Source organism: Amblyomma maculatum, chromosome 1, assembly GCF_055883805.1.
Source record: "Amblyomma maculatum isolate TAMU_Amacu chromosome 1, ASM5588380v1, whole genome shotgun sequence".
Lineage (NCBI taxonomy): Eukaryota > Metazoa > Arthropoda > Arachnida > Ixodida > Ixodidae > Amblyomma > Amblyomma maculatum.
Window position 1 is genome coordinate 419,341,342 of NC_139344.1, and position 18,979 is coordinate 419,360,320.

The window sequence follows — 18,979 nt, forward strand, 5'->3', positions numbered from 1 at the left end:
GTCATCGTCAGAGTCGGTAGGACTAGGGGAGTCGACGGGATGACGGTACAAGCAGTCTGCATCTTGGTGAAGCCGGCCGGACTTGTACACGACGGAAAATGTATACTCTTGTAATCGAAGCGCCCAGCGCCCCAAACGGCCTGTAGGATCTTTTAGGGAGGAAAGCCAACACAAGGCATGATAGTCTGTTATAACAGTAAAATGCCTGCCAAACAAATAAGGGCGGAATTTTGTAATAGCCCAAACGAGTGCCAGGCACTCTCGCTCTGTGATAGAGTAATTTTGCTCGGACGTAGATAAGAGGCGGCTGGCATACGCAATCACCCTTGTGTGGCCGTGTTGTCGCTGGGCAAGTATAGCTCCAATGCTATGGCCACTTGCGTCGGTGTGGAGTTCAGTATTGGCAGATGGGTTGAAATGGGCCAAGACGGGTGGAGTTGTGAGAGCAGCAATAAGTTCCGAGAAAGCTGCAACTTGTTCAGGCCCCCAGGAGAATGAAACGTCTTTCTTTAGGAGTTTGGTGAGAGGACGAGCTAGCGCTGCGAAATTCGGGACGAATCGTCGGAAATAAGAACATAGGCCAATAAAGCTTCGAACATCGCTGGATGAACGTGGAGTAGGAAAATCGCTGACGGCACGAATCTTGTCTGGGTCAGGCTGAACGCCGGCAGAATTAACCAAGTGACCAAGGACTTTGATTTGTCGGTGACCAAAGCTGCACTTTTTGGACTTTAGTTGCAGTCCCTCGCGGCGAAAAAGCGCTAGGATTGTAGAAAGGCGACGGAGATGGCTTTCAAATGTAGACGAGAAAACTATTACAGCGTCAAGATAACACAAGCAAGTGGTCCACTTGAAGCCTCGGAGCGAAGAGTCCATCATACTTTCGAAGGTTGCTGGGACATTGCAAAGGACAAAAGGCATGACTTTGAATTGATAAAGGCCGTCAGGGGTGATGAACGCTGTTTTTTCACGGTCTCTCTCGTCGACAGAGATCTGCCAGTAGCCGGAACGAAGATCGATGGACGAAAAGTAGCTGGCTCCGTGCAAAGTATCAAGCGCGTCGTCTATACGCGGTAGAGGATACACATCTTTTCTGGTTATCTTATTTAAATGACGAAAGTCAACGCAGAATCTCCAACTGTTATCTTTCTTTTTGACCAACACAACAGGGGATGCCCAGGGGCTACTGGAAGGCTCAATTATGTCGTTCGCCAACATTTTGTCTACCTCTGTTTGGAGGACGTGTCGCTCAGCAAGCGAAACACGATAGGGCCGCCTGTGAATAGGACTGGCGTCACCCGTGTTAATGCGGTGACTGACAACTGTGGTTTGACCCAATGGGCGGGTACCGAAGTCAAAAAGGTCACTGTAGGTGAGCAAAAGCTGTTTTAACTCTGTGGCGAATTCAGGCTGGAGATCAGCAATCATGCTTTTAACAGGATCAGGGCGCGATGTAGAGGACAAGGGAGGTGTTGCAGGGACGGCATTTGGATTATCCGTAGTCAGAGCTGAAATGGCACAATCGGTCATTGGTGACAGCTCTGCTAGTGAAATTCCCTCGGGCAGAACTTGAGTTGATAAGCTGAAGTTAAGGACCGGGAGAGTGACACGGTTCTGGGAGGTATGCACAATCAGATGAGGAAGAGTGACGTGCCGCTGCAAGATGACATCAGTAATGGGACACGCAAGATAGTCGCCGTCTGGGACGGGTGGGAATGGTGACATAGGGATGTAGACGGCAGCTTCAGGAGGAAGGCGGCAGAACTGTGCTGATCGGAGGCGGGGTGAGCAGGAGGGGTCTTCAGAGCAGAGCGGAAGGTCCAAGCGAAATAGGCCGGCAGAGCAGTCAATGAGGGCAGAGTCGGCTGTTAAAAAGTCAGTGCCAAGGATAACGTCGTGGGGGCGTTCTTGGAGGACGGTGAACAACACTGGAGCATGACGACCACCAATGGTAACTCGCGCTGTGCACATGCCAACCACGGCGGCAGGGCTTCCATTGGCGACGCGAACTGTGGGCGAGACGGCTGGAGTAAGGACTTTTTTGAGGCGACGGCGAAATGAGGAGCTCAGAACGGACAGTTGTGCGCCGGTATCAATGAGAGCAGAAACGGGAACACCATCCGCAAGGACGTCGATGCGATTATTTTGTAAGGCAGGGGTCAGCAGAGGTTTTTCAGTCCGGGTCACAAATGCAGCGTCACCTCCGGGAGCTGCATTGGCTAGTTTTCCGGTATGTGGCTGGAATAGGACGGGGACAAACGGCGGCGAGGAGAGGAGAATGCGAGCGTCGGGTCTGCGGGGATGGTGAACGGTTGGCAGCATGAGCAGGGACATCGGGGTCAACGGTGGTCTGGTCGGGGCGAGGTGAGGTATAGCGAGGGGCGTAGTCTCCGCGGCGGTCGACGTAGGTAAATTGACGAGATGGTGTGTATCAACGGCTACGGCAGTGACGGGAAATGTGGTCAACGCGGGAGCAAGTAAAGCAGATGGGACGATTGTCATGGGTACGCCACTCATTTGGATTGCGGTACCGATATCGGGGCGAGAAACCGGTGGTGGGTGAGGTAGCTGCAATTACTGGAGGGGCAGGTCCTGAATCCACGGTGTCGGTGCGGCAGGTAGAAGGAAGACCCATATTGGCAACCTCTTGCCGAACAACAGCCTGAATGAGTGATATTGTAGCCAAGGTATTGTCGGGGGTATGCGAGAGTGAAGCTGCAGGAGTCATTGCCTCAAGCTCTTGGCGGACGATGCAGGTCAAAGGAGTGTCATTAGTTGGTGGTCGAGGAGGCGGAAGATCGACACAGGAAGAGCTTGCAGCCGTGTTCGGTAGACGGTCGAAACGATGAGATATGCGCCTTTGTTTCGCTTATTCGAAACGTCGGCACACTTGTAGTACAGAGTCCACGGTGGAACAATCCCTGCATAAAAGGAGGTTGAAAGCATCGTCGGCAATGCCTTTTACTATGTGGCCGACTTTATCCTCTTCAGACATGCCTTGGTCGACTTTGCGGCATAGAGACAACACGTCTTGGATGTAAGTGAGATAAGACTCCGTAGACGTTTGGGCGCGAGAGGCGAGCGCTTTTTTGGCGGCAATGTGGCGGTCAATAGGCTTTCCGAATAGGTCGTGCAGCTTCTGTTTACAAATATCCCAATATGCTAGGTCGTCTTCGTGGGTTTCAAACCACACCCGCGCGGTCCCAGCCAAGTAAAATATTACATTCACGAGCATGAGTGTGGCATCCCACCTGTTGTGCTTGCTCACGCGCTCGTATAGGGCTAGCCAATCGTCTACGTCGACGTCGTTGGTCCCGCAGAAGGTTCCGGGGTCAATGGGGTGGGCCATTACAACAGCAGGTGCGGCGGCTGTAGAGGTAGAGGCGTCAGTAGTCATCGTGGTGGTTCTTATGTGGCGGCCGCTGCGGAGATCCAGCTTGTGACAGGGGATCGAATAGATTCACCGCCACCAAGAGATGTTACGGGAAGTATTTCACAGTACGGCAGTTGTCCACAGCACTGAGGATAATCACAGCACAGCACTCGCACAGCAAAGCACTCGTCTGCGTCTTCTCCTTCTCGGAGTCTGTCGCACTTCTTTTTCGTCAGCACGGCCAGCGAATACCGCTGAGTAACAATATGAACGAAAATACATCGCATGAATAGACTGTACTAGCTATGCTAGCACTGCTTTATAGAACAAGCTCTTTCTGAGGTACATAATGCTTGCTTTGGGTGGTTACCAAGTAAAACTTGCAAAAACGAAAATGTTCTGCAGCTGATCATACAAAGTCTCCGTAGTAAATGTTTGTAGAAACGCTCAATGTTTCAAACGTCAAGAACAACGGCGCGAAGGAGAAAAAGGCGAGACCGAGATTGTCTCTTTTCAATTCGCCGTTCACGCTGCTTTTTCTTAAGGTGTGAATCAGCTTAGCTTAAATGGGCTTTGGCGTTAACGTTATTGTGTTCCCTGACAAATTTTGCAGCACCGAGCTTCTCGTGGCGCAAACTCACCTGAGGGAGCCACTGAAGACAGAGGCCACGAGGAGACCGCTGAGTCCAGGGTAGTTTCGCAGCAGGTCTTGCACGATGTACGGCATCAGCTGGAATCGGAGGAAGGGTGGCTCAAATGTAGAGAAAGGGCAATACTTTCCTTAATCTAGTTCACCTGCATTGCATTGTCCCGAGATGAAGAGTCTCGGCACCATGCAATGCAGGTGAACTGCCTTTTGATCTGGGAACGTTCCTGCGCCCGCAGTTGACAGCGGGAGTAATCTGTTGATAGCTCACAATGAATCAAGCGAGTAGGGGTTAACTATTACAAGCCGTTAAATAATCTTGCGGGAGTTAAACATGCCATTTTTTGATACCTATGTGGACCAAATGTGCGGGCTTAGTGTGGTGGTTGTCGCAGTCCGAAATATATTTTCAGATTCATTGCAGCCGCCGGGGTGGCGCAGTGGTTACGGCACCGGACTCCTTTTCCAAGGATGCGGGATCGAATCCCGGCCTCGGTGGCCACTTTTCGATGAAGGCGAAAAGCAAGGCGCCCGTGTGCTGTGCGATGTCAGTGCACGTTAAAAACCCCAGGTGGTTGAAATTTCCGGAGTCCTCCACTACAGCGTCTCACATAGCCTGAGTATTTGGGACGGTAAACCCTACAAGCCAAATCGAACCATAATCATTGCGTAATGCAGTGTGGCTAACCTGGTCCGCTTTCTCAATGTCGCCTGTGAGTCTTGGGTCGCAGTTTCCGTACACTGCGTAGATGATGAGTCCTGAGAGCACGGACAGCAGCAGGGTTATAGCCACTCCAGGAATGTTGAGTAGCAGAGCCCTGGGTGAGCAGGCGTTAAGGTGTTCATCAGACGTACGCGTTATTGCATTAATAGCGGAAACGTACAGGCAGAGCTAGCTTCTAAAGTATTTAGGACATTTCTCTCCTAAACCACCAAGCTTTGCTCTCAGTGAGAAATATATATTTAAGTATGCACATACAAAGATGCGATAGGCCTCAATCTTCCATTGCAGGGAACAAATTGAACACAAGGGAAGTTACAGTGCGCGTATTCACACACACACACACACACACACACACACACACACACACACACACACACACACACACACACACACACACACACACACACACACACACACACACACACACACACACACACACACACACACACACACACACACACACACACACACACACACACACACACACACACACACACACACACACACACACACACACACACACACACACACACACACACACACACACACACACACACACACACACACACACACACACACACACGCACGCACGCACGCACGCACGCACGCACGCACGCACGCACGCACACACACACACACACACACACACACACACACACACACACACACACACACACACACACACACACACACACACACACACACACACACACACACACACACACACACACACACACACACACACACACACACACACACACACACACACACACACACACACACACACACACACACACACACACACACACACACACACACACACACACACACACACACACACACACACACACACACACACACACACACACACACACACACACACACACACACACACACACACACACACACACACACACACACACACACACACACACACACACACACACACACACACACACACACACACACACACACACACACACACACACACACACACACACACACACACACACACACACACACACACACACACACACACACACACACACATCTCTGAAATGCTATCTTCGGCTGACATAACAGCGCTGCTTAACAAAAGTCGCTTAGACTTCGGCTTGTTTGCGAATTCTGAGGTTTTGAGGGCGCGTACCGTTACTCTAGGTAAGTTGGGAGTCTATGAAAAGCTGATATTAAAAGGCTATTAGAGTTGTATTACTTAAAAAAGCAGCTAAATTGGTGTATGTATAAGATAGCCCGCTTTTTTTTAGAGATTCTTAACATTTTGCTAACTGTTCACGGTGAGCAAGCTTGCTTCTGCACTGCGACGTATTTGCAATAAAGACAGGCTTTGTCATTTGTATCGAACAGAGTAAGCGTTCCTACGCATTAGAAAAAAAAAACTACGCTGTCAACAGCTTATGCGTTGTTACAATGGTCCCGAGTTTTAAGAAAACCATAGTCAGCCTAAATGCCGTTGGGCTGTTTGACAGCCGTTCTGATTTTCGTTCGCGACAAAGCTTCTCCGAATTCAAAGAGTCGGTGGAAGTTTTGAAGAATTGCGCTTCTCCACGAGAACACTAATTCTCGAAGTCAAGAGTTTGACTGAAACCCGTCTGGTCGGGATGAAACATGAGGAAAAATAAACGAGATCGACAAAAAAAAAAGGGTATGAATTGACGTCTCAGCCCCACACGGGAGGCTTGTTCACAATCACAACATTCACAATGGGAGCCAGGTTACAATATGAGAGAGAGCTGAAACGTCATTTCATTAAATTGTGTTATTGGTGCCGTTAATATTTCCTTAAGCATGCCCTAATGCTCGTAAGAGGATGTAGGCGACCACTAACCTGCGTGCGCGCCTGAGCGACTTCATGCTGGAGTAGCGCTGCACTTGCGTCTGACTGGCGCAGTAGGCGCCCATCCAACCGATGGTCCAGCCCAGCACCACGTTCCACGTGGTGTACGTGTCATACAGGCTTGTGCTGAAGCTGCAGGGAGACGTAAAGTACTGTCACATCGTAACGTTCTGGACATGGACACAGAAAATTTCACTCCGCTTGGTCTCATTTGTTCCGAAGTAGTTGGACTGTAAGTTTGAAGAGAAATTGCTGTTAGGAGAGTTGGTTAGAGTACAATTTAAAATATTTAAAAGCACTAAAACACCGGACAAATACGGAGAAGACGACGGGACGAAGGCTCACTTCCGGCGAGTTTATTACACATACCGAATGTTTTTACAAAACAAATGAAACAAATGACATAAGGCACGCATTTGCCGAAGCATATTAAAGGGGACTCGTCCTATAATTGTGAGCCATGTTTTGCTGATGTGAGAATTCTTGATAAAAGGAAATACAAGACAGATAGGGAGCTGATAGAAGCATTTTATATCAGAAAGGCAGCTCATGCATTCTTGATGCTTCAATAGTTATGCACAAAGCGGAAAAGAAATTCTTTGCTTGAGCGTGTGTTATGTTAAAACTTGATCTTTGGTGAAGTGTCTGCGCATGAGATGGTAAAATCCATTTATTTACGATTTGTATGTGCAATAAACTAGTTGGAAGTGGTGCTTCGTCCCATCATTTTTTCCGTGGTGTTCCTGTTTCTGCACTCTTAAATATTTAAGAACGGAGACGAAATCGCGTCGGCGTCCAGCACAGCACGCTTTTGTCACCAGTCACCATGACCGTATCTCACGCTGAGCACGCCAGAAGGAGCATTCCCTGCAGTAAAACACCGTTGAATCAGATTTGAAGGCAGCACCAGAAATGAGCGAATTAATCGATTGCCTAGTCATTGACATAACAAACAACAAAAACATCAGCAAAATAAAACGGCAATCAAGTCTCTTATGTCCTGAGACCTTTATTTCTATTTTCTTGAGAAACGATCGAGTTAGACGTTTTGTGGATGCTAATGACAGAGAGCGTGTACACTTCCGCATGACCAGCACAAACATGTCATTTAATATGCTAGTGACATCGAAAATCTCCGCGCCCGAAACGCAAGTGTGTCAAAAACGAAGTTCACTCCGCACAGACACGCACGACCTAATGTAAAGTAATTACAGGATCTAGATGACCCGCAAAATGCTGACAGCAAGGCCGGTGAAGTGAACTTCAGAAAAAAGAAAACTACAAGAGATATATGAGTTTTCAACGTTAATGATACAAGGCTAGCTCTTTTGTGATTGCGAAGAAATAGTTGATCCATTGGTATGAATGCTCTAAACTTTAGGCCATCTAGAGGTTCTAGAGGTTACAGACCGTTCTAGAGGTTACAGCATCCGCCTCGAATCTGGGAAAGTTTGACAGGTACAGAAGGTACTGAGTAGGCGCTGCTGCTCATATTTGAGAGGAGCTTATTTAGTTGTGGCCTTGTGGGTGCCTTGCGATCAGCCTATACCGGAGAATTTCTGCCAAGTCCCGGGAGTATTTCTCTGTGACGTTCCTTTTTTAAAGCCAGCACCAACTAAGGTTGGGAAACAAAACAGCGATGAACGACAGAAAATAGCAAAACAACCTTTATAACTTCTCTAATAATTATGACAACGAAAAATACAGTACTTGATATTTAGATTGGACATAGGCGACATTGATCAGTAGTTGGTAAGATTTCTTGTGGCGCTCTTACCAACGCCAACCGATATCTATCCTGTATTCTAAGCACACGCAAACACCTTCAAACCAATGCGCGGTCAATGTTTCCTCATTAACGAGAATTGGATGCTATAGATTTACACGGGTGTTTGGCGAAACCTGGCTTCTTTTCAAAATTGACTTCGTTTTACTGCACTTGTGTTTGTAGCCTCAGGAGAGGTGAGTAAATCTATAATAGGTAAATAAATAAAACAAAGAAGTGCATAAATCATGCAGCACGAGGGAGAGTGATAGCGTTTAAACGCTACGTAACAATGCTCAAAGTAAATTCGAAGAGCACCGTACCACTGGGAAATTGATTGTGTAGGTGCGAATGATGTGTTAAATTACTGTGGGTCACAATTGTCATAAATATTTTCAACCACGTGACTAGATAATGGTGCCGCAAGTTAAACTCAGGTACACAGTTATCTAATACGCTCGCACGTGATATTTGGAGGCACAGCTGGAGTGCTCGACCATAACTTCCAATAAAAACATACTGTTTTGAAATGAGCAACTTTGGCCGTTCTTCTTAGTGAGCGTCGCCACTTTTGTTCGAGAATGGAGAGCCATTGCCCCCCCCCCCTTCAGAGCAAATTTAGCCCCTGCTAACTGTGCACGGTCATTGTAGCTTCAGCATTGCCTAAAGTCTTCAGTCCCCTCATGTTCTGTATTTAGGACCAAGCCGCTGCCACTTGCAATCACTAAACATGCAATAAAAATTCACATGAGGAGTGTGTGTGTGATGGGGTGAGCGGAACAACACCCTGAGTCACACCGCACGCTTGCTTAGTGCACGTTAGTGCACGTGAGTCGTTGACCAACACCGGGATATCGCGTGCAACTCGCGAGAAGCGGTCACTGCCCCACCGCCATGAAGATAGCTAGTCGTGCGTCAGCGACTCGCAAGGCCATAACAGCCTCACTGTTTTTCTGCGCAAAGAAAGAGAGCAGATGCCGAGGAAGAAAAACGACTAGACACTATTCCCTTAGAAGGATGTCACACGTTTATACTTTCATACCTTCTGGATCATTTTTGTTGGCATAAATGTGCAGTCGGAAACGATTCAAGCATCTCACTCGGGCAGCAACCTAGAATATCGTATCGACGCACTGGAACCACCGCCGCAACCAGATATTTCAAACTGAGAAGAGATCGTGAAAAAGCTTGGTATAGACCATATTTTTAGCAGCTTTTTTGGTGTAAAAAATCTGGTATAAAAATGGCCCCAATAACACAGTAGCAGCTGAGTATGAGTATATTTTATTTCGATGCTTTCGGCGCGTGTGAAAGGCTGTTTAGTCGCCAGGTCATGGTATGTAATGAAATTGTGTTTGTTGCACCTCAGGCGGGTACTATAACAACAAGAAGCTATTACGCTCAACCGTTCAGCACGCCGACTGCTCTCTGAAATAAGGAAATAACAATTTGGATTGCTTGTAGTCCGAGTGCACTATCTGCGCTATCTGCACTCATGGATTCTCATCCAAGCGTCTGTTATAGCTTGACTTACACTCCCTTTAAGAAAGGTAAACGAAATCCAAACACAAACCACTTGTGGCCGAGGACACATATTTTGCATAAGTAACCTTGAGCGCGAAGCGCGCCGATCCGGTTGATTAATTCCGATTCAAAATTCTACATTCTCATGCGCAGAATCAAGAAAGTAAAAAGCAAAACATGTGCATTTATAATATGTGAGGGGCAGTTCCAGAATAAAATGCCACCGCTGCTGCGCACAAACGGCGATTTACAGTTGGCAACCTGCTAGACCACCTTCGTATACTGCGTCAACAAGAGAACAGTGCGCTTCAAAATACTGTAGTACTATCTGGAACAGGAAGGAAAGAAGCCAACAGTCGGCGAGGCCAAGGAAAGCATTGGGGATAGTCTTTTTTTTTTAATTTTTACTTTGGTAATCACATAAATGAGTAATGTAATCTGTTCAGGGAAAAAATAAATGAACGCAAAGTAGAAGGAAAAACACCAGAGCACCGGACGCGATATTCGGAGGTCGTGGGTTCGGTTCCCACCATCGGCACGTTGTTTTCGAGCAGCAGCCAATTCATTTCTAAGCGCGAAAGTGGACTGGTAGGCACCATTTAAAGTGCAGCTTGCAAAGGCGTCGGGCACTAGTTGATACATCGAAAGACAGCTAAAACTGAAGGTTGGTATACCACGCAATTTCCCAATATTTTTTCAAAGAAATTTTGAAAAACGATAACTTTTATGCTGAATAAAGTATAAGAGATCGATATATCAGGGCCCGACTATTCTACTTATGTCGGCTGCCAGTAGGCAGGCTGCGATTCACTTTACTAGTGATATTTATTTTAACTCTCTACGCATCTGAAAAGTTTATCACAGTAACACTAAAGTGATGTTTCATTTTGTTTTGCAATCTGCATTTTTGTCCTTGCGTGTCTGCATATTCCTGCTACAGGCAATATCTTCATCGCAAGTTATTTCAAGGGTGCTTAAAGGCTTGAGCACGGACACCAGGCGGGTTGCCGCCGCAGTCCCGTAATTCTAGCAGTACATCGTGAGGTCTGATAGCAGTTCCTCTATCTTGGGACGCGCGCAGCTAATTGCTGGCGTCCGGACTATGGACGGGTTGTGTGCCGCTCACTCGGTAGCCGGAATGCAAACAGTCCGTCCACGGTTCTGGGAAGGTTGTCGTCGCTCTTTCACGGTCCCTGGATAACAGTTATACTGTGCCTGCGTCTCCATGCGCCTTGTTGAGCACCTGCTGGAGAATGTAGAGGACTCGAGATAGGTAAATACAAACCGCCTAGACAAAGCAGATTTGCTTCCGCCTTGTTGCATATGCGACAGCGTCAGATGACTGTTTCTCTCTCCTAGGTAAAAAAATAAAGCGACGGCAAATGATAAGGTGCTCTCGCTTTCAAGTGTGTGATAGTTTTAAGTGAAACTGCCAGTGTGTTCTACTTCTGTGGTTTGTGCGCTGACAAAGTTGGCGGATCGGCCAAGCTCCTTATTGTCCATTTAGTAGCACGCTCACGCGTGGCGCCTCTACCCTTATATTGCAGGTTGGCTGCTTTACCTTTGGCGATTACGGTGAGCCAGTTGTTGCTATACTCGTCTTCGCAGGAATAATGGTCACCGGATCAGAAGGTTCAGAATGAAGACAGTTGCAAGTATCCTTTGCTCTGTCCGCGTCTGTCGTCATTGTCTATCCATGGGCTGCCAAATTTATTACATATTATGGCGAAATCTTTTAATTGCTCATACGGTCGTCCGTTCGGGTACACTATAGCTGTCAATCATCCTGCCAGCCACGCCGGGCGCATGAGAATCATATCTTAGTTCTTGTGTAGTGTCATGCCAGTGCAGTTAGCATGGAGACCGCCGCTGTTAGTTAGTGGTAGATAGTGAGGATAATAATAGTGGTAGTTAGTGATTATGACAGTGATGATCATAACAGAGATATGATCAGATGTGACGTCATGATGGCGTCACATCCTCGCATCACATCATGAACATGATATCACATTACATCATGAACTGGCGTCATGATGACGTCATATTCGGTCATGACGTCCATTTCCGATGAAAATAAAAAAGGTTAAACCAACCAACCAACCAACCAACCCCGCATGTACAAAGCTGACCCCGCCGGGTGTCCGATTCAGGCGTCCGTGAGCCGCCTTTAATTTGACGCTGCCTCGAACCCGCACCAGTCACCATATAGAAGCAGACGCAGTACAGCAGGCATCATCGGCGTTTAGAATTGATTTACAGGAAAGAAAAGGCGCATTATTTGTCACATTTCTCCGCGGGCACCTTAACTGAGCCGTAAAGAAAAGGTGGGAATGAAAAAGAGAGAAAGGAGTGCCGTAGTGAAGGGCTTCGGACCACCGAGCAATAGAGGCTTTCGCCTCATCGCAGTTTAGTGTTTTAAAGTGCCTCTTAGACGTTTCCAACCGTTGTCGGGTTGCTTTGCACTGAAACCAAAGAGACTAGGCAGCAGCCTTTCTCTCACCAAACAGTGCATCATATACTGCTGGGATGCAGGGACAGTATCATCGCTCTCCTCGACTTCATTAGATTGGCGAAACTTTTTATTCGTTCATGTACTTCTTTTTGTTTTTTTTTTGCATCCCAACAGGAAACTTTTTACCATGAGGCAAAAACGAAGCTTATAAAACAATAATGAAATTAGCCAAATTATTGAATTATTTACCCTGCAGCACAGTTTATTTTTCAAAGCGCAAGTTACAGTTCCCCGAACATAGTGCTATGTTTACCCTATTCTAGGCTGTTATCAATTTCAACATGCGTTTATCGCTGGCGGTCAAAAAATAAAGCAAATACATAATTTTACTTCTTGCTATTGCCCATTTCCTGCCAACAAGCATGCGGTGTAGAGTGTTGTTGATTAGGTCGCTATGGCAAAATTCTTTCCCTGCACGACACAATCAAGTTAGATCTTGAATTGTTCTAAATTGGAGGTCACGAAATATTCGTGTCAGCTTCAAGATAAAACATTTTCAGTAATATCTATTATCTCTAAGCGTATGAGGAAACCACTTATAAGAATGAAACAAAAGAAAAGGCTATTCGCGTCGATTCTGAGATATTCGAGCGTAGCATTTATAAGTTTCGAACGAAGAAGCCTTTGTTCTCCAATGTGAAATCGGAGCCTTTCATTATTACCAGTTGCGAACCTTCCAATAGGGGCGACGTATCAAAAAATGACGGTTTTGACCGGTCAAAATTCGGTTGTGTACGAATAGTGGCGGTGCCCGCGGCCATTAAAGGAAACTGCGTGTAACTTGCAAACATTTAGATTGTTGATAAATGCACACCCACAGAAAAAATAAAATTAGTTGAAGGCTTCCACTAGCAACAATTCTTGGATATACCAGTCGTAGATTTAGGATGAAAAAGAAGATAGAAAAAGTGATTTCCAAGAGGCAATAACGGCAACAGCAGAAAGCTTCTATTGACCGCTTCTAGATGGCGAGACAACTCATTAACCCGAAAAATGCATACAAAAATTAATAACTTTTTGAAGCGGAGTTTCCCAACAGGTACCATCCAAAAGCTATGAGTGGTTTATGAGGGGACGTGAAGCCTCGGATAATAGTTCACGAAATTCTACGGGCCAAAGCAGGAATGCGAGCAACCACATATATTTTTTGACATGGCCAAAGGTGCGCTGACATTCTGTACATTTTCGCACTTTGTCTGCATCGCATCAGGGCTCTACTCTAGGCTGAGATGAAAAATGCTGCTGCGCCAATGCTGATGCATACTATCAGCAGCCGCTACAATGCGACGTCCGTGGAATCGGTTACACTGCATTTTTGGTGTCCTCAACTTTTTGCTAGTTTGATGTGAAAGACAGTGCTATGACGAGGAGGCAAAGAAACTTGAAATCAATCTGACAGCTGGATGTCAGTGCATTCTTGGGTATTTCCTTCGAAATAACGTGTTCCGTGGCTTCTTCTGTGTTTTTTGTTTTGCTGTATGATCTGCCGAAAAAAAAGAGCAGCACACCAGGACGTGGCCATTATCTTAGTGAAATAGCTTACTCAGCAAAATCCTTTTCCGTGAGTTTCTGCTTTCCGTAAACTCATGAATATACTCTTGTCGACGTTTTGTATACACAGCCTCTTTTGTTAGAAGCCCCGCCGTGGTGGTGCAGGTGTTAGGGCGCTCGATACTGTGCACCAAGAATGCTGGGGGGAATACCGGCCGCGGCGACCGCTTTTCGATGGAGACGAAAAGCAAGGCACCAGTGTGCTTTGCGATGCCAATGCACGCCGAAGAACCTCAGGCGGTAGAAATTTCCGGAGCCCTCCACTACGGCGTCTCTCATAGCATGACTCACTTTGGGAGGTTGAACCGCACAAACCACCCATTTAACACATTTAACTAACTAACCTTTGTAGCAAGTAAGCAGCTGCTTTAGCGCTTCTAATCCGCCTTTTTCACAAAATGTGGCGCCCTCTGAGGTAGTTGAAAATTCGTCTGCTACGGACTGAAAACGTCCATGTGAGACGTAGCTACCTGCGAAATCTAGATGTTAGTTCTTGACAGCTACCGCCATCTGTGGCATACAGCTGTCACGAATATGAACCGCGCATGGCCCCCGAGACTAGCTTCGGCTACAGTAGCCACGTACTCCGGCTGCGCCGATCGCGGAGGCCAAGAACTGCGCATGCGTCAGCGGCTTTGTGAAAAAGGCTGATTCTACCTGCAGATAGAAATGTTAGCGGTATGTGAAAAAGCATGTTTGGCACGTCCCCCTGCTTTTTTACTGGTTTTACTGCATGTATGTAAAAGCAGGCAACATAAAAGGAAATACCTTCCAGGTCAAGGCAGCAGTGACACAGGTGTACTTCATGCAGGTTTTTGTGTAGCAAATGACGAGGCTGGTGACTTGAGCGTCGGCCCTCCGCGGCTCGGCCGAGTTCATCGCGTTCATGGCAGCTGGTTATTTTCGCCAAATGCGCTACATTCACAGGTTTCGTCCTTTCATCTTCGACTCCAAGTTGGCGAGTTGCTTAGGCTTTCTTAAATGTGTGCGGACAAACGCGTGCTTTGGCAATTTGGGTTTACTCGACATGTGGCGTGACGTCATCAAGTCTAGCTTTGTGAAAATTGCCAGAAAAATGACGAGGTGGGGAAGGGAGACGATTCACATCTATTAGTCCTGGTGCTTTGAAGGCGAAAACACTTATTACGCTTGATCCACTAGAATTTAATTTTATTGCAAGACAGTGTGAATTATCCCTACTTATTCCACTAGAATGCACGCTACTGCAAATTACCACTACGCAAATCACTTCGAATCTACCGTTACCCACCCTCGACACATTGAAATCCTCCAGTGATGTCCATGATCACTGAATTTAAAGTAGTCTACCCTTACTCTACTGAAACCTACCAGAATCAACCCATTACACACCACAATGTACACTAATTCAAGTTAATCTTCCTCCGTACAACGAAATGCACCCTCAGTCCAACGCAATACATCCTTAGTATGACGGGTTCCCACCATAATCCAACCTCATTTTTCATACGTAACGTCATGCGTGAGAAGAGGTCCTTTCGAATTTACGCCTATATTACTGATTGACCTCCAGGTTTATGAAGTTTATGCTTCACAAGTCCGAGGTTTTCCGGCCCAATTTTTGTGTACGTCGGACGCCGGGCTCCGCTGCTAATGGTGCATACGAGACTTTTGCCTTAAATGAGCTAAAACGAATGATTGGCTTTCTCTTGGCGAATCACAAGTGCGTATGCTCCGTTGTCTACAAAGCGTTCGCCGTGTGTCTCCCTTGGCTATGCACCCCTTTCGCAGGCCTCAGCATGTTAATTTCTCAATATGAGCAGCACTCGTATAGAATGGATTGGTTTGGTTTTTGGGATTTAACGTCCCAAACCGACTCAGGCTATGATAGACGCCGTAGTGGAGGTCTCCGGAAATTTCGACCACCTGGGGTTCTTTAACGAGCACTGACATCGCACAGCACACGGGCGCCTTGCTTTTCGCCTCCACAGAAAAGTAGCCACCGCGACTAGGATTTGACCCCGCGTCCTCAGGCACAGTAGTCGGACGCCCTAACCACTGCACCACCACGGCTGGGCACTTCTGTGGAATGGAGGCTGACCGCGCCATTGCAAGTTATGCTGGTTTTTCTGTTGTGGAGGTATTCAAGTGAAGTCATTGGCGCCATTTTATGGTGAAAAGCGCAGCTTCAGCAGTGGAAGCCGGGTCACGTGCAGATAAGGCGATTAGATATGCCTACAGCCTTTGGCCATGCTGCATACATCGCGAAATGGCGAGCACTGTGACGTAGGCGCTCAGTCCTTATAGTTAAACTAGGTGTTACCTCCTATACTCTTCTCTTGGCACAAATGCGGTAAGCAATGCTCTGAAAAGCGCTGTCTGGTCAATGAAAATTTGTTTGCTGGTTTCCCATGCCATGTCGCTTGTGCAATTAGGAGTTTTGTATGCAAGGAGGAGCGTAAGGGCCAGCGGAAGAAAAATTAGTAGATGACTTTCCGAAACTAGCTGATCTGACTGGCATTGCAAGTCATCAAGAATGAGTTACCCATGCAGTAACGGTACGTCAAAGCTGCGTAAGCCCTGCACGCGACTGCCTTCTTTATTGCTCTGGTGGACTGTCACAACATACTCTAATCGAAGTTCGGAAAATGGTCGCTATAAATGACGACACAAAACGTTTCTTTTCTATGCTGAACCAATTTCTTTACCGTTGGAATATGTATGTCCTTAACTGAGTATCATGCTAAGGTGGTGAATAGGCGAGTGGCTCTTCTTTCCGGTGATGTTACAACATTACGCTAAAGGCAGCATTTTTTTCTGTGTAGTTGCATGTGTAACACTATCATTGCATGCGAAAGGTTTAGCAGTACGCAAAATAAGAATGAAGTAATGCAGGAGTCTGATAAAACATCAGATTTTCTCGGTTTGTTTTAGTGTTATCTGCATTTGGCGCCGTACCATAAGGTACCAGAACTCTCCTACTTTGCCAGAACATTTTGAATGACCTGCTATCCCAATGTAAAAACTACCGCCAGGAACATATACCTCGTTTACTGTATATAGAACACGCCGTACGTTCTACGTCTTGTACCTCGTCAAAATACCTCGTGTGTTTAAGTAAGTCCATTACAAAAATTGCTTTTTATTGTAGAATAATGACAATCTGGAATGACGTCAGCCGATAACTGAAAAATTAGGGTCGTACATGAAGTGAATTGTTTATTGCCGTGTCTGGGGTGGCTGATATGGCACTTATCGCTCAAATGTAGATAATCGTATTGCTGCAGAGACAAAAGGTGAGCCCCATAAACTCGTGCGCTATCACCGGTCCCGTACGAGTGCCCAGCGTTGGGCACCGCCATGGCATACACAATAAAACGCACCACGAGAGTTTCTAGGAAGAGAGCACAGCAGAAGGAGACGTAGACATGGCGCCCTTGAAATGCCGCAGGAGTTGCTGCAATTTACCTACATTTTTTTTTACGCCGTTAACCGTGAGTTGCTGACGTTGACTCCGAAAGCGCAACGTTCACCCGTCTATAAACAAGCACTCGCATTTGTATGCTTTCGCACATACTTAAAACAAATGTACAAAGTTAGTCTCGATTCTTCAGGCAAAAGGGTCCGCGTTTGAGCATTATAGTCGGCCACGTGTGGCTCCTTTGAAACAGTAGTCAAAACATTTATTTCGGTAAGGAATAGTTAGGACATGGAAGAGGGGGATGGAGGGAGAGTTCGAGGTTCGGTGGTCGTTTTTATCTAGTCTAGGATGCCTTTATCCTCCGCTGCCACTCTGGTCCTCAAAGCCAGCATGAGCTGTGATCTCGGGTAGGGGTCGGTCAGGAGGACCCCCCAGTACTGCTCTAGAGTAGGCCTATTATTGTTTGTTTATAAAGTGCTCTTTTCGCACCCTCAGGTAACGCGTCGGCTCGTGTGTGCCCGATTCGGCTATGACACGTGGTCTCCTGAGGTTACGCAACCCGAAAACCTATCAGTGTCCAGATATTTGACCTGCTATCAGACGAACATCAGCGAGATCGGAAAATGCGAATTTGAACTGCCCGCCAAGTTACAGCTGCCAGCCGCCCGGGACTGCGCCGAGAATAGCGTTTTGGCTTAATGAAGCCTCAGTGCTAGCGCATGAAAATAAGTAAATAATCGAGGACGACAGTGTAGGAAGCTCTCATGACCTATTTTTCCAAGCTTTATTTTTGAAGTAAGCTTCTATAATAATCATCATCGGCAGGACTATAACCACTGCATGTCGAAGACCTCTCCCATACTCCTCCAATTAACCTGGTCCTGTGCTAGCTGCATCCGCCAGACCCCTCCAAACTTTCGAACCTCATCCGCCCACCTTGTTTTCTGCCGCCAACTGCTACATTTCCCTTCCCTTTGGAATCCAATGTGTTACCCTTAGCGACAATCGGGTTTCCTCCCTTCACACTACATGCCCTGGCTATAGCCATTCCGTCTTGATTTCCACTAGAACGTCATTATCTCGTCATGTTTCTGACCCACTCTGCGCGTTTCCAGTCTTTTAAATTTATACCTACCATTTTGGGTTCTATAGATCTCTGCATTGTCCTCAACTTAAGTAGAACCCATTTCCTTATTTTCCGCGTTTTATGCGTACTGGTAGGATACAACTGTTCTGTACGTTCTTGTTGAGAGATTCCTGTAAGCTGCTAGTCATAACCTGCGAGTACCTGCAAATACGCGCCATTCCAATTTTGCTATATCATAATTATTTCCCTTTCATGGTCCGTATCTGCAGTTACTATACCGGTCTTAAGTACACATACACGCTTATCACTGCCAGTGCTTCACTAATTGCCGTGAAATGCCATTCCTTTCCCCCGCACTTAACATTAATTTTGTCTTCTGCATATTGATTTTTAGGCCTACCGGTCTGCTTTTCCTGTCTAGGTCATTAATCATTATGTAGTGTGGTAATCTTCATCGATATAACCACTGACATGCGTCGCGTGCTGCCGCTCTCAAGGACGAAGAAGTTGTTCGCTGCTTTGCTCTTTCGCCACGCCTG

The 18,979-nt window shown here is 46.7% G+C and overlaps 1 protein-coding gene across 1 annotated transcript in view; it reads right to left on the minus strand.

Moving 5' to 3' along the window:
- The window catches only part of LOC146209215 (sodium-coupled monocarboxylate transporter 2-like), an 85,011-nt gene that overhangs the window by 35,447 nt on the left and 30,585 nt on the right, over nt 1–18,979 (minus strand). Inside the window, exons 8-10 of the mRNA XM_084597198.1 lie at nt 6,593–6,733; nt 4,708–4,837; nt 4,015–4,103 (exon numbers count right to left, since the gene is read on the minus strand). Coding sequence (XP_084453324.1) covers nt 4,015–4,103; nt 4,708–4,837; nt 6,593–6,733 — 360 coding nt within the window. The remainder of the gene's footprint in view (nt 1–4,014; nt 4,104–4,707; nt 4,838–6,592; nt 6,734–18,979) is intronic.